The following is a 25,363-nucleotide window of genomic DNA, read 5'->3' as shown; positions in this document are numbered from 1 at the left end:
TCGCCCTGCGTAATTTTACTGTGGACTCAGTTATTAAAAAATCTGCACGTCCGAAAAATATAGACTGCTTAAAAAAAGAAAAACTACATTGCCTTTAATAAAATTTTACATGGATGTTTTTCTTTCACTGTAATTACTTATCTGTGGCACCCACGGGCGGATTGTGAGACGATAGGCTCCCGGGCCCAGACATGCAAAAGGCCCCCTCTCTTTGTGCTCATTTTGTGTGTTTGTATGCTCATTTTCTTTTTCTTTGTTTTCATTTTGTGTCTCTTTGGGATCTTTTTGTGTATTTTTATGCTTATTTTCTGTTTCTTTTTGTTCATTTTGTGTCTTTTTTTTAATCTTTTTGTGTCTTCTGCTCATTTTGTGTCTATGTGCTTCTTTTGTGGCTCTTTGTAGTCATTGTGTGTCTCTTTGTGCTATTTTTTGTCTCCTTGTAGTCATTTTGTAAGTCTTTGTGGTCATTTAGTTAGTTACATTTTGTGTGTCTCTTTGTTCTCCTTTTGTGACTCTGTGGTTACTTTGTGTCTCAGTCCTTTTCTGTCTTTTATTGATTGTTTAGCCCTTTCTGTTGCTACGGTGAGTCTGTGTGTGTCTCTTTGCAGCTGTTTGGTATCTCTTTGTAGGTGTTTTGTGTTGTTGTTTAGAAGGCCTTAAACACAGACTGGACTTTTTATTTATTCAAAGTGTGCTAAAAAATCCTGTTTGAGACACACGTTATCTTTTCCCACCTTTAGTTGTAGAGTGCAGGATTAAAATACACGTGCAGGTGAAATATAAAGCAGGAGGGGCAACAGAAAGTTTTCCAGTAATTCAACACTTAACTTTTTTTTTATTTTATACCTAAATTAACTGATGATAAAAAAAATTATATGTGGTTTGTATGATCTCTATGAAGTCATTAATTTCCATAATGCTGCCACTTCTGCATGCCACAAACAGATCTCAGCCTGTCATTAACGCGTCTCTGACAGTCTCTGCATGTTTGCATTGATTTGCATCTTGTTTACGTGTGTTGTCTTTATTCTATCCTGTGTAAGCTAAATATAGTGAGTTATAAGCAAATAAGGTCGCTACAGGTTCACTACTCCACTGTTTCAGTTGCTGTTGTGTGTAATATTGCCCACAGTAGTACAACAGGATTATTTAGATGATTTGTCGTCACCAGAAGCAGCTCGACAAGCCACACTTTGTTAAACATAACCTTTAAATAACCTCACATAACATCCCAACCCCCTCATAAATACATAAATGTTACACTATTTTCAAGACAACCCTTTCATTTTCAGCTGCTACTTTCACAAGATGGTTTGAGGCCAAAATGTTAATTAAAACTGTCAAAAGGATTTGGAGCCTCTGGACCAGTATAAAGAGTGCAGACCAGGACACTGGAACATGCCATTAAAACCCGGCATTAAACTTTAATCACCCAAAGCTCTGTCTGTCGTTAATGACGCTGTCCGTCTTCTTCACTCTGAATTTGCCTCCTGCAACACTATGGAACACATGGGGAAACAAAAAAAAATAATTGGTCCTCTGCGCTGTATGCAACAAATATAATTACAACACAAGACTATTATAATGTCAGGACCTTTCAATGAATTGTATTAACATTTGCAGATATATTTTTGTACAGCTGATGATTTGTGCACGACTGGTGTGTTCATTGTTTTTATTGTTTAATGTTGATTGTTTTGACTATTTTATTTTATTTTATTGTTGTTTTTTTTGGGGGGGGGGGTGGTGGTAGAATTATGTTTAATTCTATTCTATCCTCTTTATTTTTTCTATTCTGTTCTCTTCTTCAAAAAGAATATTGTTTTAAAAATGTGTTTGTGACATTATTAGACTGTTAATACTAATGCAACAGTTTTCAAGCTGTCTTGCAACTAGTTGAGTTTGAGCGAATGTAATATAATATAATATAAATCTAATAATATAACCGTTAAAATAGTTCAGTGTAGTGGTTCCCAACCTAAGGGTTGGTCCCCTCAAAAGAGTCTCAAGATAAATCTGAAGGGTTGTGAGATGGTAAACATGAGAGAGGGAATAAAGGGGAAAAATAGTTTGTGCTTTACTTTAATATTTCCCCTTTTAATGAATTGTGTTTTGGATCATTTCACTTAATCTGGTGCTGAAAAATACTTACATGACGCCCTCTGAGAAGTTTGGAGGGGAAATGTATTTTTTATTATATTGTGGACATCTGAATTGTTACAAAGAGCCCCAACTAAACACAAGCCAAAAAGGCTTAAAACCACTGAAATAATATTCAACAATGCACCGTGTTTTATAAGTTTATAGTTTTTTCCTTTTAAATCTTGATCTAAAAAGTACCTATATACTATAGCTGTCAAATGAATATAGTGGAATAAAAAATACTGTGGTGGACGCACTGTGAACTGGAAGGATGAAAATCACCACCCGTAACTCAGAGGACTGAGTTAGACTGAAATGTGTTGACACAAGAGGAAAAACTAACTGAACAAATGACCTGAAGGAAGTGAAACTGATGATCAGAAAAGTCACTCTTATGACTCTTACAACGGTTCATAGTGAGTGAAATAAAAAAATAAACTATATCCCATTTTTCTGGGGATCCCCTAGAACTCCCTCAAGGACCTCTCAGGGTCCTCGGACCTCTGGTTGAGAACAAGTGTTGCACACCACTGCCTTTAGGGACTGTTCGTTATTTATGAGGAAGGAAGAGGCGGTGCAAAACTCATTATCTGGAGAAAGCATGGGAGACGATAAAACAAGCTCTTTATCAAGATAAACTGTAGATTTGATAAATTTGTAAAAATGTATTTTTTCAACTTACAATTCTTTTTTTCGCAAGAATATTGGTCGTATATTATTCTATAACTTAATTATTTAAGTACCTGCACCACATGTAGATGCAGCCGCTAGTAGCCTTTTTTTTTTTTTGCTATATTTATCTTTTTCCAGTTATTCATTTTTTAAATTGTTTTTCTATTTTATTTTTTTCTCTTTTCTTTTTTCCCTTTAAAAAATAAATCTTTTATTAAACTACGTTTAAAAAATGACCAATAACTTTACCTTTTTTGCTGATATCTGTACAACAGGAAAATGACACATGCTTTGAATAGTGACGGTGTCGTTAATCCAGACACCAATTTGGGGCAGCAATGGCTCAGAGGTAGAGCGGGTCGTCCTCTAATCGGAAAGTCAGCGGTTTGATCCCCGGCTCCTCCGGGGCAACATGTTGAAGTATCCTGGGGCAAGATACTGCACCCCAAATTGCTCCCGATGCTGCGTCATTGGAGTGTGAGTGTGTGTGAATGATTACTGAGTAGCAGGTGAATTAACACCAGTGTGTGAATGGGTGAATGTGACATGTAGTCTTAAAGCGCTTTGAGTGGTCAATAAGTGTAGTCCAAGTGTCCAAGACAAGTGTAGTCCATTTACCATTTAATCCCATGTGGGACGTGTCAGAAATGGCATGAGCTTCAGGGAAGGTCATTATTTAAAATAAATAAATAAAATACACCTGAGCCACCGCCCTCCTCCTCTGAAATATAAAGAACAGTCCCTTATGTGTTAAAATAAATGTACTCTTATGTGCGGAGTTGGTTGTTATACCTCGACTGTCCACCTGGGGGCGCGCAAACCCCACAGCTCACCTGTCACAACAAATGAGGTAAATTAAACCGCTCAGTCGCGTCTCTGTTTAATAACTTCTCCTCCTCTAATGTCAAAGTGTCAACTTCTCTAGCTCCGGCTCAGAGGTGTGGTTTTTTCTCACCACTTTTATCTCCTGTTGGATAAAGTCATCATCAGTCAGGTCAGTGAAGGGAAAATTATTTATTTCCACCTCGTCGACGGGCGTGTGTGTGTGTGTGCGTGTGTGCGTGTGGAGAAATCTAGGAAGTAACGTTTGCCTAAAACTTTTCGACCAGGACGACGCGGAGACGTTAATCCTCAAATTTCTGAGAGAAACTCTGATTTATTAGAGAAATAACGTCGCCGAACTGCTGGGAATCACTCTTGAATCACTTTTGACGGTGGATAAGTAGTTTCTTGGCTCACCTTTTTTTGGGAAGCTCAGGTGGAGAAAGGTTTTTTTTTGTCATTGGAGTCCGTTGATGCCAGAGGTGTGCCTCCTCTGCGCTGTCGGGAGTGTTTCTGCGTTTACGGATGAAATGAGAGGTTTTGTTCGAAAGGTGAGACTTATTTTTATGTTTTGTTTCTGTTTGACACACGCTGCTGTTGATTATTTGTCACTTTGATGGATGCATATGCAGTGGTGGAAGAAGTATTCACTTTACTGAAGTATAAGTACTAATAGCACCCTGTAAGAATACTCTGTTGCAAGTCAATGTCCTGTATTTCAAATGTTACTTAGGTTAAAGTAAGTGGGTATAATCAGAAAAAATGACTTTAAAAAGTAAAAGTACCCAATGCAGAAACATTTTCTTTAGAAAAAAAAAAACCCTCAAAATTATTTAACAACATAGAAAACACACCCCAAACCCTCAACATTCTTATTTTTTGTAAATCCTTTTAAAAAAAAGAGAAAAAATAAGAAACTCAAATACTTTTTTGTAAATGAAGGAAAAGAAAATTTTTAAAAAAATAAAAAATGAACAAGAACACCCACAAAAACTCAAAGATTAAAAGATAGAAGAAAAAACCCAGCCAAAAACTCAAAACAAAAAAAAATTTAAATCGAGGAAAAAAATAAATGTTTATCAATATCAACTTATTGATCAATTGACTAATTGTTGCAGCTGTGTGTGATAAGACTGTTTGGTAATTCTTTTTAAACTCTTTATGTGTTTATTCAAAAATCGTAATTTATAAAGTGACTAAAGCGGTCAGATACAATCAGTGAGGTAAAAAATACAGTATTTCCCTCTGCAACGTAGTGGAATAAAAGTGTTAAGTGTGAAAAAAAAATACTCAAGGAAAGTACAAGTACTTCAAATTCATACTTAAGGAGAGTGCTCTTGTATATGTACTTAGTTTCATTACACCACTGGGAATTGTGGATTAGTGTTGGTACAATAGGTCAGAAGGAGCATGTTGATACTGTGGGAGGAAATTAGGCAAGCAAACAAAATAATATTTTTATCTTTTTATGTTTTAAACAATGCATTTCACCATAAAATGTCAGTGGGCTCAAGTTTAAAATAATATGTGCTTTTGCCTGAATTCCTACTCTGTGTTTTTTCCTCTTAAACTGCCCCTTGGTCACATGATGTGTGTGTTTCCACAGTAGATGCTGGCAGAGATTTGGGGCAGTGAGTGATGCTGAACCCTGCGTTTATATCAGGATGAGCACTACAGATGGATCCGGGTCCCCTCATCAGGATGGAGAGGCCCGAGTCGTGCAGATCTACCCCAGGCTGCCCCAGGACACACCTGTCTACTGTCCCCTGCAGATCGGCGCCGGGGAGACGGCACGGTCGGTTATTCACAACGCCGTGGTCACTCTGGGCCTAGATGCCAGCAAGAAGTACAGTCTGCTGGAGGTGCGGAAAAGCGGCGGAGAGGAGAGGTTGCTGGAGGCTGGGGACTGCCCTTTGGAGAGAGTCCTGCTGTGGCCGCCGGGCGCACAGAGGTGGCATCCTCAGAGTTATGGGTACTACTTCATCCTGCAGCACCAACAAGCCAACAACGGAGGCAACCAAGTAGAAAGCGAGGACTACGACGACCTCTGTAACCTGCAAACTGTGACAGAGGAGAGCGTTCTGGAGGCTTTACGCCAGCGCTTCTACAGGCTCAAAATCTACACTTACGCCAGCAACATCCTCATCGCAATCAACCCCAATAAGTTCCTGCCTCTTTACTACAACCCCAAGTATGTCAAGAAGTACGAGAACCAGCCGCTGGGCAAACTGAGCCCTCATATATTTGCAATAGCAGACGTGGCCTTCCGCTCGATGCTGAACCGGCAGGTCAACCAGTGCATCGTGCTGTCTGGGGAGAGCGGCTCGGGGAAGACTGAAAGCTGCAGTTATCTCATCCACTGCCTGACCGCCCTCAGCCAAAAGACGTACTCCAGCGGGCTGGAACGGACCATCCTCGGGGCCGGCCCGGTGCTGGAGGTAGGTCACTGTGATGCTGTGAAACCACATCTGCAATCCGCCACACTGTTAAAGCAACAGTTCACCTGAAAAATACACATTTTACTTCTTACCTGTGCTATTTATTAGGGTGAAGAAAGTGAGAGTTCTCAATCATCAATCAGAGATCCCTTCATCAACTCAGATTGCTTAAAGTCAAACAGTCTTTTTGCTTTCCTTTTCCAGTTATCGTGCTTTGCGCTTCTGGGGACATTTTGGTCCCCAGATTTTGTGAGCGGTCTTGACTGCTCTGCTAATCACTTTGTCATCTGCAGTTGGTGCAAAATGCAGCTGCACGTCTTTAACTAGAAAAAGAAAACAACACTGACTTCCTGTAACTTTTAGGATTGATTTTTAAGATTTTATTGCTTGTTTTTAAGGTTTTAAGTGATCAGGCACCACCTTATCTTGCAAAAATGTTGTCTCTTTACACCCTATTTAAGCACTGAAGTCCATTAATCAGACGCTCCTGGATGTTCCTAGAAGTAGACATACAATAGTGGCAACCGAGCATTTGAAGTAGCTGCTCCTAAACTCTGGAACAGCTTATCTATCCACGTTAACCGCTCAGAACATAGAAACCTTTAAGTCACTGCTGAAAACCCGTATGATCTGATCACGACACCTTGATCAACTTCATGCTCTCTGTGCTGGGATCTGTTCCGTTTCTTGTTTTCAGTTTCTGTTTCATTATATTGTGGCTGTTCAGCACTTTGGTCAACTGCGTTTTTTTTAAATGTGCTCTACAAATAAGGTTTAAATTGAATTTGGTAGAGGCAGCAGCAGACACGATGTAGCAGCACAGAGGAGAAACTTTTCACCGTAAGGCTCCAAGATAACATTATCTTCTCTCTTCCACTTAATATAACACAGTCTCTGGCTTTTGTTTGAAAACTATTGTCAGCAAAAAATACTGTTGCACATTTGCAGTCTGTTGCTAGGGCTGTTAGCTTTTTTACTGTGTTACATGGATGCCGCTGTCATACAGAACATCCCACTAAGCCACATTCAAACTCTAAAACTTTGTATGGAAGAAACAAAACGAATCGTCGAAAATTCATATTTAAGGGCCAAATTTGATTTGACTGACATAAAAGTCGGGTACAACCCTACTACTTATCCATTTAGATTGTTCTGGTGTTAGTCACCAAGTGTTGGAGATATCGGCCTTATAGATGTCCGCCTTCTCTCCGGTATAAAGGAACTAGATGGCACTTGGCTTGTGGTGCTCAAGTGCCAGAAAATTGCACTTTAAACACTCAACAGCAATGTCTACACCCGCCAACTGGATCACCATGCAGACCATCACTGTGTGCTCTGGGAAATTTTTTGGTATTTTGATAGGTTTTGGACTGTTAGTTGGATAAGACATAACATTTTGAGATGTCAGTTTTGGCTCTGGAAAATTAACACAAGGCATGTTTAACAATTTTCTGACATTTTGGTGACAAAACAATAGAGACAATGGGCAGATTAATCAATAATGGCTATAATCGTTAGTCGCAGGCCTATAACTGGTTCATCATGAAAAACTTGCTTTGTATTTGAGTCCCTGAGAGCATATCAGCCAAGCATCGTACGCTGCAAACCCTCCAAATCGCCACAATCTTTCGACCCAACAGAAACTAACTCGCATGCACAAGTGGTTTAAGAAACTGGTGTTGATACGAGTGGCTGGTTGATTCACAGAACGATTATCTCGCCACTGATCATCTGCCTTTGCTGGCGCGTTCAGAGAGTGATATGAGCTGAGACTCTGCTGCTGATCGCCGGATTAATGTGGATGTTTTTTTTGTTTGGTAGCTCTGCGTCAGGGGGGTTCAGAGTCCAACCGAAACTTAATCTGCATCATACTTACAGCCCACTCTTTTCTCATATCCTTTTTTTAGACCTATTGAACACATCTATTCAAAAACAGAATTGTAGCATAGAACTGCCTTTATACAGGAAATATGTAATCAGCACCATATGTTATGCACTTCCTGTGTTTAAAAGCAGTGAATCAGTGTAATCAACAAAAACCACACCAAATGCTATATGAGCTAGACCAGGAAGTGAGCTGCAGACATTTCCCAGTATAAATAAGACAGAGAATCTAATTTATGCTGAATTTTGATGATCAGTAATGTGTCTTTCTTTGCATAGTTTGTTTTGTAGTATTACTCATTAAGATTTATATGAAACTCTAAATACACTCTCCTTTTTTAAACTTTGCTTTCACTCTAACTCATGTAGGTCAAAAGCTCTCTCTTTTTAGGCCTTAACATCAGCCCTGTGCTACAGTAACTGTCAATGAGTAACAGGACGACACATTTCCCACATATCCATGTGTGTGATGTGTGCTTTCTCTTTCCGCTGTCGGTCGAATTACACAATATATTTAATGATACCTGACGTTAAACAAGGCCAAACATTTTGTTAGGGAAATACCCACTTCCTTGAAACTTGTGAATGTTGTGTTTTATGGTAGAAAACCCCCCTTTTTTTTTGGAGGGGGAGTATATTTTCAGTAAACAAGAACTGAGAGTAAATTTGCAACTGAGAAGCAAGGCATTACTTGGTTTCTGTTTAGGACCTAAGGAGTGTGCCATGCTGCACCGCCGTGTTTAGGCAGTAGCCCATAGCCCCCCCCCTCCCCAAGACAAACCTGTAACTTGTTCTTACAGGTTTAATTGCAACAGGTCTGTTTGTTTTGGAAAGGGAGAGACCCCTTTGGATAATTCGGCACACAGTAAAAACCTTCTGAACATAGGGATCCTTTGTTATCAGAGATGATAGAATAGTAGACGGTCTGCTATGAGTAGAATAATGCAGGAGATTCACTGATTTTTTTAAACGTGAAACTGATTTATTCAGCGTTTTTCCGGTTTCAACTACTGGGTACATTTGTTTTGAAGAGGAGGAGACCGCTGCATGTAATTTTCAGTCTCAAACCTCCTGAACTATGAACACAATTGCATTTATTTATTTTTTAATGGGCGGGGGTGGTATGCAGCTAAGGGCCACAGGTTAGAATTGAGCCTACAGCCGCTGCTGTGAAAAATTAAGGACTGAGGAGGGACTTGTATTTTTAAATTTTGGCTTAGGTGAGGGGCATACAACTTTAAAATGTAGTGTTTCGTACTTATGTTTAAATAAAAAAAGTCACAACACAGCCACCCTGATTAATAAAGTACAGTCCCAAAACACCAGCACGGAAGCTAACCGATGCAAGACATATTTTCACCACCCAAAAAGTATATAAATATAAGTGTACAGTATATTTACATATTTCGTCCTCTTTACCTTGGGCAGTGGGCCTGTCTGATTGAGGCAGCAGTGAAGCAGCAGCTCTGCTGTTAAGTGCAGTAAAATGAGTCAGGCGTTTTTTGGCATCACGGCTTTAAATCCCCATCAGTAACAGCTGTCTTACATTAAGGTAAAGCAGTGAAGAAATTGTAAATATAGCACACTTAAACTGATATTGATTTTTTTTAGGTGGCTTTAAACTGATGAAGGCAGAGTTCTCTCAGTGACGTTTCATTTTATGTACATGACGCGGAGGTTTTCTACCCAAAAGTTATTGTAAATAAACAGTTATGACTGTGATTCGGTCTATATCATAAATAATATAAGTTTATTGCAACTAGCTGAAAGGGGGCGTTTCTTCACTTACATGAAATCCCCAGGTCAAACTAGTCTCGTATGAACAGGGCTATAGTACTGAAGGAGTTCTGACTGGGAGACGTTTCAGCTGGTCTCAGTCTGCATCCTTGCTGCTAGTTGCCACTAAATTCATCCAAATCATTCTCACTGTTCCTTCAAAATACAAACGACTGGCTCTTGTTTTTAAGAGCTTGTGGCTCTTTCATTTGCACCACTTAACTCTGTTGCAGCTACCATTATGGGGAAATATGCACAGGTGCATGGTTTATCTATTCATCAATACACCAACTAACCTTTTACACAAAGCATCGTGGCCTACTTTGTCACTGATCACACCCACACACACGTGCACACACACACACACACACACACACACACACACACACACATGCACTCACAAAATCCTAAGGAGCCATGCTTTCGTTAGAGACTGTCTAAATATGGATTCTTCCCCTCTTTGAACGAGTCAGACGAGTTTCTCCTTGGAAGTAGGCAACAGCTTGAGTATCTTTCCTGTTAACCGATCTCTGAGGCGGTGTGCTGTTTTGTGCTCTCTCCTAATAGGTTTTCAGAGAGGGAGAGATTTTGCTTGAGGAGAGAAAATTGCTTGTTGTTTTGGTGTGATTTAATTTTTTTTTTTTTTTTACAAGAAAAATAAGGAACAAACTGACTGGAAACTTAGATGTTGTGCAACTGTTAAAATGCCTTTATCCTTGGTTTTAAAATCCAGCATGATCATGCTATTAAAGTAAAGGCATTTTAACATTTTAAAGACAGTGTCTCAGACTTTTCTTTCAATTTTTCAAATCTGAGTGTATCCCTACCCAAAGAGCACCTCGACAGACTGACTATGACTTTAGGAAACACTCCTTTTCTTGCATTTTTAACAGTCAGCCTTAGGTTTAACAAGAAAACTTCAAATGTTTGCACCAAAACTGAATGAAAAGAGAGGCCAAGGTGAGATCTTTTGACAAGATTCAAACTGCAGTAAGGAGGATCAATTGATGTGTAAATCTGATGTTTGGGGGTTTTTTGGTTCTGCTTTGCAAAATGCTTCCTGCTGTCTTGGGATTTCCTTCACATGCATGAGTCACACCCTAAAATACTTGTTCCTTTTAGCCGAAATTACAAAACTGGGAGCTTGTTTTCTTTCCCTTTGACTTTTTATGAGGCAGAAACTGCACATGATTTTGATGTCCCCGGTGTAAGAAAACTCAGCCCTTTAAAATGTTGTGAGTAATGAAGACACCACACTATCTCATTCGTGATTTACTTTTAGCATCTGGAAGAGATCTGCAGTCAACAGTCAGCAGGTGATGGCACCTTGCTTTCATTAAGTATGGCGGGTTGTTGGTCGAGGTTTGCGTTGGCTGTTGGTGAGTCAGGAAGCTGCACGCTGAGCTCCACTGGGAGAATTTGCAGGGCGTTGTCTTTGAGGGGAACACCGGAGAGAGAGGAGAAGCAGGAACGTGTCAGAACAGGCTCAGCGAGGTCTGCCGGCAAACCGACAACACAAAGTATAAATCGCCTCTCTCTCTCTCTCTCTCTCTCTCTCTCTCTCTCTCTCTCTCTCTCTCAAATTCAAATTCAGATCAGCTTTATTGGCATGAATGTTACTGAATAACAGATTATTAAATGAGTGAATACATTACTATTAAATAAATAAATGCATTACAGAAAAAGTCTCTCTCTCTCTCTCTCTCTGCTTAAACCTCATTCTCAAAAGTGCAGTCTGTCTCTCTTCTTTCTCTCTTGTCTTTCCTCTTTTTTCAGCTGTTTCCATTCAGGGATCACTGATCCTCTGATGTCCAAGATGGAATCCGGCCCTGTTTTTCATATTTGAAACCATTCATATATCCCAGTGTACTCTTATTTTGTCTGAATTAAGACACAACTGGTGCAAATAATTTGCAGCCTTCACTATCCGTTTAGCTTCAGTTGCATCAGTTGTTAAATATAATGTTTAGCGTCCTTCGCAACTCACAAAATCAGGAAATATCACATGATCACATCACTGAGGTGGTTATCGATCACTTAATATATTATATATACTAGTTCAAAGGGTTGCAAGACATTAGACAGTTTACAGGATAATAAAGCAGAAAAAAACATTGTGAAGGTCTAAATTATGTTGTGTTTTGTTATTGAAATGAAAGACAGGTTAAATAAAACAACAACAAATGATCTCCATTTTTGACATTCTCTTAACAAATAAATAACTAAAACAACAGATTTATGCATTATCTGATACAGCCCTGCGATTATTTTTCTTGTGATTCTCTTAAATATTTTGATACTCTAAGGCCTCCAAAAATCATTTAAATGTCAACAGGTTAAAATCACTCTTGGTTACTCAGTTAAAACACATAATTGTATGCAATTAGTGATGACTGGGCAAGTAGACATTCGTTAAGAGCAATAATCTCCATAGTCATTGTCTGTTCTTTTTAGCAGCCTGATTGACTGTGTAATCAACTAGAAAGCATTATAAATAAATTAATGGTTAGGGCTGAATATAACAATTATATGTATTATCAATTTATCTACAGATTATAGGTTTGATTTATGGCAGAAAATAGTGAAAAATATCCAGCACAATTACCAAGACTTCAGGCCTGTACACATGGGGGGCATTGTTGTGATATTAATTTGCATTTCAGGATATTTTTTTGAACTTTGTCATGGCAACTTTCCCACAGAATGCAAATATGACACAGTGAAAAATATTTTTGGGGAACAGGAATGATTTTTCTGAGCTTTGTGAGTTAAAGCATCAACCAATCGTGTTTTGTAAAGCGGGCATCACGTCACAACATCACGACAGTGGCATATCTGTTGCATTTCCGCATTACTGCTAGTATGAATAGTTTTTGATTCGGGCAAGTTTTTTGTTTTTTTTTTGGTTTTTCACGTTGTTTATTCGTCACACCCCCGGCGTGTAAAAGACTGTCCAGGTGAAATTTTCAAGTTGCTTATTTTTTGTAGAAAACAGTCCAACAATTGAAGATATTTAGTTAATTTAACCCAAGATATTTAATTTGTAAAAGCCAAAGATATTTAACTTATAAAAAGTGTAAAATGTACAACATCAAAAATCCTCACATTTGAGAAGCTGGAACCAGAGAATATTTGCTACTTCTGCTTCATCAATTTTCAAAATAAACAACTTGCCAGGTTTCCATCATCTGTCAGAGTGAAATGTCTCATTCTGTCAACTCAGGTTTCATCAGACTTAACCCAGTTTTTGACTGGTGTTTGCCGCCTTGTTGCCAGTTTTTCAAAGCCAAATTCCAGCAGACCAGGTGTACCTGAATGCATCATTAGTGTATGTCTCTGTTAAGGAGGAGGAGCAAAGTCAGCCTGGCCCCCTTCATGATATTTGTGTCCTTTAGAGGATCCGGCCCCTAAACTGGGACGTGGCAAACACCTGTTTCTCTCCCTCCTCCACATACCGTCTTCTCTCTGCATGCCTTTCATATTTTTTTTATATAAGTTTGATTGATCTGGTTGGAAATGAAAACCATGCAGTGTATTTACAGAGGTGCACAGGGGAGGAACATTCCAGCAATCAGAGGTTTTCCTGCCAGCGTGCGATCAGCACAGTATGCAGGTCGAGTTCACGGTCTGCATAAGCATTGCTGCGGCCTGTTAAGACACGACCGTCAGCACAGCTCACAGTGGAATGAGTGAGAACAAAACCTTTTTAGATGCTGACACGTGTTCAGATTGGATGTTTCTTTTTATTTGGAGAAGGTGAAAACATGGGAAGTAGGAGCTGATCCAGAGTCAGCTGAATCCTGATGTGTCATTTTACCCTGTGGTGACTTCACCTGGGTGGAGTCTGTTGTTGAGAGTGAACCTTAGATACGGTCTCCATTCAGAGAATAACAATCAATGCAACTTTAAGATCTGTTGTTAAGTTTCCTCTTGAGGCAACAACTACTGATTATCTTAATCATTGATTATTCCAGCAGCTTGTTTTTTTTAATTAATTGATTAGGCCAGAAGATAATGGAGAATTTACATCAAGTTTTTCATTCCCCAAAATGTTTTCAACCCTTTTGAAACCTGAGGAAATTGGTTTGATTCCTTTCAGAAACATTAGAGGAAGGCAATGAGCAATGAAAATGACATAAAGTCAAGAAAGTGGTAAAAAAAAAAAAAAGTGCAAGACAATTACCATTTTTTTACATTACAAATGTTTTAACATAGTTTAGAGATGTAATTATGATAATTATAAATATGTGATTGTGATAACTATAGATATAGTTTTCTCTAGCTTTTATGTTTTTCTCCCTAGACATTTTTCCCCTAGCGTTTTAAAAATTATTTTTTAAATCTACTAATTTCTTGCAGAACATTTTTAAAACCAGCCAAGTTGCTCATTGCCCTTTTTACCCATATTTTACATCAATTTGCTCAGGACTCAAAGGTTTAAATTTTTGTTAAAGGTGTCTGAAAGTAGCATAAGAAAAGCAATGTCACTCCAGGTTTCAAAGGGTTTTATTTCTTGCTTAAATAAATTGTTTAATGTATAACTATTTGGGAAAAAAAGGTGAAAATGCATACATTTGTGTTGCGAAAAGCAGCTAATGTCGGAAGCTTTTTCTTAATGAATAATATAGCCCGACCATTAGTAGAGCTAAAAACACCAACCACTGAAGAAGGAAGTGCGTCTTAAGTGACAGTGAAACTCCACTTTGTTTATCCCAAAGCCCGACTGAGAACTTAACAAAAGGCTGCTTGATGGAGCTTTTATTACCAGATGTCTGCGGCCACTTAACCATGTGAATAATAGATGCGAGTCTCATGGTTTAACCGCATTACTGATGAAAACAATGAGAATGCATTGCATTCATTAGTCAGGAGGACTGAATTATAATGCAGTGATGCAACAGAATTAATGATATTGTGGTAAAATAAGAGGGCGGTTTAATTGTAACCTCGGGACAGTGTTCATTTGAAGGCAAATAAAAACATGTCTAATTTGTCTTAAAGGGACAGTTCACCCAATAGTCAAACATACATATTTTCCCTCTTACCTGTGTTACTCTTTATCAACCTAGATTGTTTTGGGAGATCGCGAGCTTCTTGACATGAGTAGATGCACGCTTCCTTCTGCACAGTGATACAGTGGCAGATGTAGTTCACTCACAACAAGGTCTGGGGATTGTCTTGAGTAACCGGGCCATTATTTCTGGTTAAAGACATTGCTACTGAACTTTTCAGATTTATTTTTTTGGTACTTTGAGCTCCACAAGCCGAGTGCCATCTGGTGCTATTATATTTTGAAAGAACGCAGACATCTTTACAGCTGTAATCTCCAACAGTGTGCAACTCTAGACTGATAAATAACACTACAGATCAGAGGAAAATTGGTATTTTTTTTATTTTGTTGTGAACTGTCCCTTTAAATTGTTTAGAGTGAAGCTGCACAAAATTATTAGGATAATAGATTATCTATTCTATCTATCTATATCTATTATGTCTATCACCAGAAAACTTTTTATGTTAATTGTTATGTGAGCTCTATCTCATTATTACTATTATGCTAATTGATTGTTATTGTTAATATTTTTCTGGTTTCATCCTCTTTAATGTGAATATTTCTGCTTTAATTAATTATATTTGGGTTTTCAGCTGCCAGCCAAAAATAGCAATTTGAAGATGTCGCCTTTGGCTCTTTGTTATAACAATTTAAACCAAAGATTAGGCAATTAATTTAGATAATTAACAGATTAATTTGTAATGAACAAAACTATTCCTTGCAGCTCTAGTTCAGAGTTAGACCAGTATTTTCTTCAAGGTTTCATAAGGTCACTTTTCCTCCACACTAGCCATCCACAAACCAAAATAACATATTTGACTGCTGCTCTGTGTAGAAAACATTTGCAGTGTTTACGTCTGTGTGCCAGCGTCTGTGAGAAACGTGCCTACTAATTTGTCTTGTTTATTTAAGCGAAAACTTATGTTTGCCATGTTTTAAACAGGCCTTCGGCAACGCAAAGACCGCAGAGAATGATAACTCAAGCCGCTTTGGGATGTTCGTCCAGCTCAACTATCTGGCGAGCGGTGTCATCAGAGGGTAAGGCCTCGTGTTTTATTCTGCTCACCAACTTTCTTCTCTGCAGCACAGTTTATCTTGGATGATATTTGTTGCATTTAACAGTTAATTTTTCTTCCTGTGTCATAATTGTACAAATGTTGGCAGCCACACCAAAGCCTCTCAGCTTTTGTTGACATTCTCCTCTTTGTGTGTCGCTTGCAGGGCAGTCATTGAGAAGTACCTCCTAGAAAAGTGCCGTCTGGTGTCCAGAGATCCAAAAGAGAGGTATAATAAAGACTGAAAAACACTCCTATTGCATATTTTATTAATTATTTAAAAATCTGTTTGAAAATCTGGGCATGGAGAGTAATACTTTACTGATACCAGTCTTGTTCACATTCTCAGTAAATTGTACTTGAACTCTGACCTCTAATATAAGCCACCTTTACAGCGTTGTGTGCAATAAAATGTTGAGTAAATAACAGTTGAAATGGCACCCTATTGACTGTATCAGCGCTCTGTGACCTCTGACCTGCAGGAACTACCATGTGTTTTACAATCTGTTGGTGGGCGCGTCTAAAGACGAGCAGGAGGAGTTTCATCTGTTAAAGCCGCAGGATTATCACTACCTCAAGCAGGTACCTTTGATCCACACACTTCACAGCAATACAGGCGGGGGAGGACTGTGATGTGTCATTTGATTTTATCAGATGGGGAAAACCAGTGAAAGATGTTTAGAGACAGATCCACAATATCTTGAAGCTTCTTAACAGTAAATGTAGCCTCTCAGAGTTCCCCCTGTGTTGCGTGTGAAAAGACACTCAGATAAAACTGCATTTTATCTCTTTGAAACCTGAGCAAATTGGCTTTAGCAGCTTGAGAGGAAATGACCCAAAATTTTGCAAGAAATTTGTAAAAAGAACAAGAAAATGACCTAAAATTTGCCCAAAAAAAGGCCAATTATATTTATAATATTGATGCCCTCTTTCTTTCTGTATCTCATGTGATTGTTTTGCAGGAAAACCTCGATCTAGATGATGAGGAGAAACTTGGGCAGGAGTACAAAAGGCTCCATCAAGCTATGGAGATGGTTGGCTTCTTACCCTCCACCAAGAAACAGTATGTATGATCTGATAATAAACATCACAACAATGTGAATGCTGCAGGCCAGAGTCAAACTAACACCTATCCCTAAACTAACGTTTTAGGAAAAGTCAACAAAGGAGTTTCGCCTGCAAAACACTTTGTAAATAATAGTTTTTTGTTGTGAGACATGGTGCATTTGTCATCAAGGACACAACAGTACATGCCAGAAGGTTTTGACCATTTCAGGCATGTGTGTTATTACAGCAAAGCCCACATACTTGGTCCTCTGAGAGGGTGAAAAAAGATACAGAAATATTTGAAGGACAAATATTTGCTGTATGTGACACAACAACAGTTTACAGTGACACTGCAAAGCTCTTAGTCACCTGTACCAATCTAAAAATTACATAGGTAGGTGGAGTAATTTGCTATTAAACTGAACACCATCGAAGAGTTTCTGCTTTGTATACCTGTGTCAGTGACAGGTCAGAGCTTGTCAAGTCGAGCAGGAGAAAAATGCAGCAAGCATGTCGACAAGCGCCTGACAGCCTCGGGACACCCTGTACACATAAAAAGCTCTGGGAGCAAAGTTTGTTACCTGTTCAGGTTGGTCCTCCTGGTGAATAACCACACTGAAGACACAGTCACAGTTAAAGTGATTAAACTACAGAGAACTGCACAGGTGGAAAATATAAAGTTAGAAACTATGGACAAAGTAAAAGAACCAGTTGTTGTACTGGTTGTAGACAAAGTAAAGATAAAATAAACATGGATAGTCTGTTGAGGCATATTCTAACTCAGTAACTCTTGACCTGCATTTACAGCTTGTTTTAAAGGAGCGGTGTGTAGGATTTAATGTTATCTACGGTAAAGATTGCAGATTGCAACCAGGTTTTTAGCAGGAGCCAGATCATTCACAGAGGTCTCCCCCTCTGCAGAGCAATCAAACGTGGTGAATAAAACTAATAAAAACCCCTGAATGAAACAGTTTCAACTTATAAATCACTTTTTCTCCTATGCTGTTCGGCTCGTTGCAGACAAACTCCTAGCTCAGCACCTGCTAATTTGCATCACCTTTTTTAACTGATAACTCAAACCGTTCAGGAGATTTTAACAAAGAGACGAATTATCTGCAGAGATCGCTTCCTCTTCAAAACAGATGGACCAGGTGATAAATACTGGTCAAAACACTGAATAAAGTAGTTTCATGTTACAAATCAGTGTTTTTCCTTGTGCTGTTCAGCTCATTGTGGAAGGGCTGCTAACTACGACAACGAATGGCCCTTTGTAGAGTCAGTGCTTGGCTTTTCCATTCTGGACGACTGTAGAAACATGCCGTGCAACATGGAAAACTTTAATGACCTAAATGTGAAAAGATAGAGGTCCGCACACCAGGGAGCTCCCCTTAAAGGATTTTATCCTGCGAAAATAAGAGACGTTTCAAGCCAAAAAACGTTCTTCCTCAGACTCATAAGTTTTCTAGTGAGTTGCCATCTTTAATACATATCAACAATTACGTGACTCAAACAAACAGCTGAATTCACTCAAACGTGAGTGAGGGAGTAAATACAAATATATAAATCACATAAAAAGTAGTGCGAATAAATAGAATATATTGTGTGTAGAAAGAAAAATCTTTAGTAGAGCATATACTCTTCTCTGTATCACACAAGTATGTGTGTAGATAAATAACATTGTGTCTATACATTAGAACATGCACACAATATATGCAAGAAAATGATTATATTTGACAATCAATATGAAGATTCTATAATTGTATTGTGTATAACACACAAAGATCACACAAACTTTAATGACCTGCCTGTGTAGATGTAAATGTCTCTCTCTAAGGTAACAAAAACACAATGATTCTTATTTCCAGATTATTATACACCAATATAATATTCCATTTCAGCCAATACAGCCCCCTAAATCCTACACACTTAACCTTTGAAGCTTTGATGCCTAATGTGGCTGATGGGACATGTCAATTCAGAGGATTTGATTGTGTAAATATGATTTGTCAACTACTTTTAGTACAGTACAGAATGAATGTTTGCCAGAGGACAACACTGATGTTTACATAAACACACAATGTTTATCCTACCAGACACTGTTGTTAGTGTCACACCAACTTCGAGTTATGACATGACTGACAAACTGATAAACTAGCAGCAAGGTTGAAATAAACAAAAAAAAATGTAAATAAAATACCAAAGAATACACACGTCAGTAAAGACTGTGTATCAGAGTGTGAGAAGAATGATCAGTCACTGAGAAATACAGTCACTCTGTATTTAATACTCACTCACATTGGATTAATTAATTTATTTTTCCTTTTTTTTGTTTGTCTTGTTTTGTATGCTGCTTTGTTTGTGCTAACACGCACAGTCTATTTAGGACAGTGTTTTGGTGTACTCTTCACTGATTTATTGCACATGCAATTTTGTACGTTGACCTTTAAAGGGAGCTGAGATAGGAATGAGGTTCAAAGTGGGAGACGTCACATGTAATTCTGCACCATTTCCTATAAACGGAAGATTTCATATTAATGTCGGTAAAAAAAAAAAAAAAAAAAAGTAAGAGCGTGTGAAAGTTCAAAATAAATTTGAAATTAGTTAGTCAGATTTGATGTCAAAATGTCTGTTATGACTAAATCCTTTCACAGAATATACTAAAAACTCAACTGAAAATGCAAAGCAGGTACAAATACAGTACATGTGTTTCAGGCAGAAGTAACCAGTTTGTTGGTGTGTTTGTTTCAACCATGCAGCATTTTTTCCATCCTGTCTGCCATCCTGCACCTGGGTAACGTGACGTACACTCTGTCAGAGGACACTGACGTCCTGGAGGTTGGACCTGCTGAAGTTTTGTCCACACTGTCAATCCTGCTCAAAGTATGTTGATCATGTGCACTAACTGTTAAATCATCATTTATTACCTACAGTCTCCACTTGATTTATAGGGTTCATCAAAACGTTTTACCTGGGATGAAATCACAGTGACTGTAAATGTTGTTACTCCTACGGCGCCTAAAATAACTCTTTATTGTTTAAGAACAAACATGTTTTAACCTGTTTGTCGAGTACAGTAATTTGTAGTGATTTTCTGTAGGATTAAAATGTGTCACAGTGTAGTGAAACTACACATAACTGTTTGTTTTCTTCTGTTTTTTTCAGGTGAAAAAAGAGCTACTGGTGACGACTTTGACCAAGAGGAGAGTAGTGACCACCAACGCCATCGTAATTTCACAGTACACACTACAAGAGGTATTTAAGAGTTTTAATTTAGTATTTGGCCTTTTTTCTTAAAGGCAGAAGTTGTATAACATTACTCACCCTGTGTAATAATGACTCTGTGAATAATCCAACAATCCCTAACACACACACTTACACCTCACACACACAGATTTATGACCTAATTATTTATGATGATAGTGCCAATAATTTTATTTATTTATTTATTTATTTATTCTCTTTCTTTTCTAAATGATTACATAATAATTTACATATAAAACCATGTTAATGTGGTAAACATGAATAGTCTGTTGAGGCATATTCTAACTCAGTAACTCTTAACCTGCATTTACAGCTTGTTTTAAAGGAGCGGTGTGTAGGATTTAATGTTATCTACGGTAAAGATTGCAGATTGCAACCAGGTTTTTAGCAGGAGCCAGATCATTCACAGAGGTCTCCCCCTCTGCAGAGCAATCAAACGTGGTGAATAAAACTAATAAAAACCCCTGAATGAAACAGTTTCAACTTACAAATCACTTTTTCTCCTATGCTGTTCGGCTCGTTGCAGACAAACTCCTAGCTCAGCACCTGCTAATTTGCATCACCTTTTTTAACTGATAACTCAAACCGTTCAGGAGGTTTTAACAGAGAGACGAATTATCTGCAGAGATCGCTTCCTCTTCAAAACAGATGGACCAGGTGATACCATGCCAATGTGGTATAGATGCAGTTGCATCATTCTCTCCATCTCACACACACACACACACACACACACACACACACACTCATCCATCTGCATACAGGTTTTTGCTGGTTACCCATCAGTAACAGCCTGTGTAGTCCCTGTTTTGTTTTGTTTTGCTGTCTGAGTTTTATTTTATGTCTCTCGACTGTTTATTTGTCGCTGCAGTAGTTTTTACGTTCTTTTATCAGTGCATTTTTTAAGTTCTTCATTCACTGAAGAGGAATGCAAGAAAAACAAAAGTTTTATTCCCAAATGAATGAACAAGTGATCATTTTGTTGATGAATTCGTCCTCTTAGTTTAATTATAAAACCGATAAATACAATATAAATTATTCATTTGAGTTTGTTGGATTTTATTGTGGTCTAAATGAAATTTAAATTAAACCTTTTTTTTTTATTTGCTTTGATGTTTGATGTTTGATGTTTCTGTGTGTTCAGGCCTACACAGTGCGGGACTCCATGGCCAAGTGTTTATACAGCGCTCTCTTTGACTGGATCATCCTTCACATCAACCACGCAATGCTCAATAGACGGGACATGCAGGAGTCAGTTCCTGTAAGTTACACTGAACAAATGTTGGTTTTCACACAGGAAAGAAATGATTATATTTGAGTAATTAAGTCTTTAAGTATACTTTTGAAATGGGAATTATAAAATATGCGTGTATCCGATGTTATAGCTGCATCATTTATCAAAAAGACGCTGTAGGTTTAACAGTAATGCACAACCGTAATGATTAATAACACGTATGTTGGTTGTGAGTTGTGCTGTTGTTTTGTTTTCAGTGTTTGTCCATCGGCGTCCTGGATATGTTTGGATTCGAGAATCTCCAGACAAACAGCTTTGAGCAGCTGTGCATCAACTACACACACGAGATACTGCAGTATTGCCTCAACCAGCACATCTTCAAGCTCGAGCAAGTGGGTGTTTTTTTATTTTCCTCTTTCATGACACTTGAAGCGTGGTTAATAATCATTCTTTGTTTGGACTCGGCACTTTGTATTAGATCTCCTCTTGCCTTTGTAGCCTGTGCAGTGAGTTATTATCATGCCTGCAAAAGTCTTTAGATATCTGAAATTGTGTTATCAAAATCACAGATTTACATTTTCTTGCAGACAGAAGTAATGACATGTTTTACACCACAAAGCAGCTATTGAAGTGTCTCTCTTTGCTTTCCATTGTTTTAAAGTCTTTTTCAATCCCGCTAACATAAAGGAGTCTTTAAACCTGCAGGCACAGCAGTTACTGTTTTATCAAACTGTTCTGTGTGTTTGTGTGTGTCTTTATATCTGTATGTACTGTTACTGATCTCCTCGGTAGTGTCAAAGAGACCAATTATTTTACATTTACTTCTGCTGAGTAATCTAATGATGTCTTTGTGATTAAAATATATTTCAGGAAGATTATGTGTCCGAGGGCATCACCTGGCAGAATATCGACTACTCTGACAACAGCGGCTGCCTTCAGCTGATCAGCGAGAAATCCACTGGACTCTTTGACCTGCTGGATGAGGAGAGCAGGTAGGTCACTTGTAACATGATCCCCTGCTGTGTTTTCTCACGCTCAACATAAGACTCTTGAACAAAAAAATGACAATAAATTGAAACAATTTGTTCTGTGTCAGCAAATCAGTCACTGCAAGATATGCAGATCAGTTCCTTTTATTTTAGCCTCAATATTTGGAATCAGATTTTCTTCAGAAAAAAAGTACTTTAAGGTGTACTATGCAGGGATCATCACTGTTTGTAAACACAACATTCAAACTTGGCCGCAGCTCCTTCCACTGCTTGTATGCACACTGCAACCATAGTTAAAAAAAAAAACAGTCATGGGGCGGAGTCTCTGCAGATAAATAAACCATCGCAAACTTCTAGTGGGTCTAGTGTGATGTTGAGAGTGTTCACTTTTGTATGAGTCTGTTTATTGTGTCTTTAGAAAAACTTCTCATAGTATACCTGTAGTGTAATTAAAGATTCTGGGTTTAGTTCAGACCTAAGTCAAGACACTGATTCAATAAATGTAATTTTAGGTAGTTTTTCCAGGCCAGTCCCGACCAACAGAGACAAGTTTCAAGTGTAAATGGTTGAAATTAAATTCATAATATTTTTCAAATCTCAATCTGATATGATGAAATTGTCTTCAAGTATATTCTTGTGTTATTACTTTTTATGCCCATACTTTATACTATACCAAGGATATTTCAGAAAGCATTAATTCATAATTTGTCATAGTTTTGTCTGGATGAACGTGTATTCTTTGTCACTACCATTATCATCATTACTAATTTTTATTTTCTTCTTATTTTTTCTCTACTCACTTGTAAATATATCTTGATCTCAATGTGATATCCTGATTAAATATTTTTTTTCAGTTAAAACCTGTTGTATTTAAACAACATTATTGTGTATAATAAAATTATCACCTCAGCGAGTGTTTTTCTACCCTCTTACCCTCTTTCACACACACCATGTGTTGATAGTGATATTCTGTCCTCCATGTGTATCTTCTTCAGTCGCCCTCAGGCCACAGATGAAACCCTGTTGGACAAGTTGAAGCAGCAGCATCAGGACAACCCGTTCTTTGTCCCCTCCTCAAATACAGAGATGACTTTTGTCATTCAACACTTTGCTGGAAGGGTTAAATATCACATCAAGGTGGAGTACATATCCCACACTGCAAACATCTTTATTCTGTAAAATAAGTAATAAAGACTTGAAATTCAGTAGATGTTCACTGTAACATATTAAGAGTCTGCAGTAGCCTGTTATTTAAAGCACCGTGGGAAAAGCCCTGAAAATCTTTGCACTAAGTCAATGATTAATGCTGCTCCCTCACCCCGAGAAGTCTGTTGTTGCAGTATAGTTTCAGGTTGTGAATACATAATGAACGTGGAGCTCCACAGTTTTTCCTTTCGTCTAACTGCAGCAGAAGTAAAGGAAAACAGCATGTTAATTCTTTTTGTCCTTCAGGATTTCCGGCAGAAAAACACTGAGCACATGTGTCCTGAAGTCGTATCACTTCTGCGGACCAGCGAGCGGGCATTCGTACATCACTTGGTCGCATCCAGTCCAGAAGCTCTGTTCAGATGGGGAGTCCTCCGAGCAACCATCCGCATAGTCACAGTATTCAAGAACATGGGACGCCAGCGGTCAGAATCAAGTAGGAAGCTTTAGTTGCTAATCAAGACTAATTTTCATCTGCAAGCAGCAGCTAAAATATAACACTGCAGATGTGTTTTTGCAGCAATTGCATGTTTCTTTAACTGACTTTTTTTCTGAATGAATCCGTCACTCTGCATCTCAATAACAGGTTTTAATTGTTCTTATTTTGAGGATAATTTATGGTTATATACAACTGACTTGTGTTGTCACCACAGTATCGACCAGACGAAGCTCCCGCAAAACCCTCAGAGAGATGAAACAGCAAAGCAGTGCAATGGACAGACTATCGAGGTAAATTTACTACACTGGTGCATTTAAGTAGATTTTACTGCCGCTGACCTGTCTCTGTTTCAGTGTGATTTTCATTTTGATACAATCAAATGTTTTAAAACTGACTTCTGTTTTATTAGAATTAGGCATCAGTCATCCAAACATAGGCACAAATACTGCTTTAACAATTTTTTTGTATGAATTAATTGTCTCATTTATCTATTCTTAGATAGTTAAGCTTTATTTATTCAAGATATCTCACTGAGATCAAGATCTGTTTTGCAGTGGAGACCTGACACCATATTACATTTACAAGATCACAAGAAGAAGATTGATTCACACCCAAAACAACACAGACAAGTCAATTTTTTAACGATAAAATAGTGATCCGGGGGAACTATGTATTGCTTACCAATAATGAACACCTGTAAACATATGCTTGTGAAAAGGCAAACCTACCTTAAAAATAACCTACCTTTGTCTTTGCTGATAAAGTTTGTGTACCTCTTTGACATTAACAGCAACAGCCTGACGCTGGATTTCTCCTTTGATCGCTCCGATGAACATCCTCTTGATGTATTTGAAGACATCTTTGTCAATTATGAAAAGAGAAAGTAAGTGGGCCTTAAGGCTTTAAGCACACTGATTTTGATGTGTTAAGCTTCACCTGTTGAATGGGGTTTCATGTTGTCTCTATTTCCTGCAGAAAAAGTCGAAGCGGTCGACAAAAGCAGCTCATTCCAAAGGTAAAGTTAAAAAAAAATCATTGATTCAGCACCACAATACACACCTGCTTGTGCATGTATTTGTTTATTTTATTTAAAAGTGACCATGAACAGTTTAAAACATAAATGTTACAGCACAATGTCATAACAGAAAGAGCTACAAAGTATAAAAAAAGACACAAGACAAACAATACACACAATAACACATGATATAAAGCGGTACAAAGAAGAAGACATGAGACAGACAATACAACATAAAACTACACCAAAAAAGCACATAACACACAAAACACAGAATAAAAAGCTGCACATAGTAGCAGATAACACGTGAACGCTTGTCAAATTAAATCTGAAAAA

At 38.1% G+C, this 25,363-nt stretch overlaps 1 protein-coding gene across 1 annotated transcript in view; it reads left to right on the top strand.

Annotated features, from left to right (window-relative positions):
* The first annotated feature begins 3,687 nt into the window (after positions 1–3,687).
* Positions 3,688–25,363, top strand: part of LOC121951218 (unconventional myosin-IXb) — a 37,348-nt gene continuing 15,672 nt past the window's right edge. The window contains 16 exon segments of the mRNA XM_088085738.1: positions 3,688–4,187; positions 5,243–6,074; positions 15,728–15,822; positions 16,006–16,068; positions 16,322–16,421; positions 16,802–16,902; positions 19,643–19,766; positions 20,049–20,138; positions 21,289–21,405; positions 21,636–21,770; positions 22,249–22,370; positions 23,363–23,504; positions 23,820–24,009; positions 24,227–24,302; positions 24,803–24,981; positions 24,984–25,027. Of these exon segments, the coding sequence (XP_087941864.1) occupies positions 5,301–6,074; positions 15,728–15,822; positions 16,006–16,068; positions 16,322–16,421; positions 16,802–16,902; positions 19,643–19,766; positions 20,049–20,138; positions 21,289–21,405; positions 21,636–21,770; positions 22,249–22,370; positions 23,363–23,504; positions 23,820–24,009; positions 24,227–24,302; positions 24,803–24,981; positions 24,984–25,027 (2,352 nt within the window). The 5' untranslated portion in view covers positions 3,688–4,187; positions 5,243–5,300.

The sequence above is a fragment of the Plectropomus leopardus genome, chromosome 12 (genome assembly GCF_026936395.1).
Source record: "Plectropomus leopardus strain MGB_pleo_1.0 chromosome 12, ASM2693639v1, whole genome shotgun sequence".
NCBI classification, from domain to species: domain Eukaryota; kingdom Metazoa; phylum Chordata; class Actinopteri; order Perciformes; family Serranidae; genus Plectropomus; species Plectropomus leopardus.
Note: the sequence above shows the minus strand (reverse complement) of the source record. Positions and strands in the feature narration are given on the sequence as shown.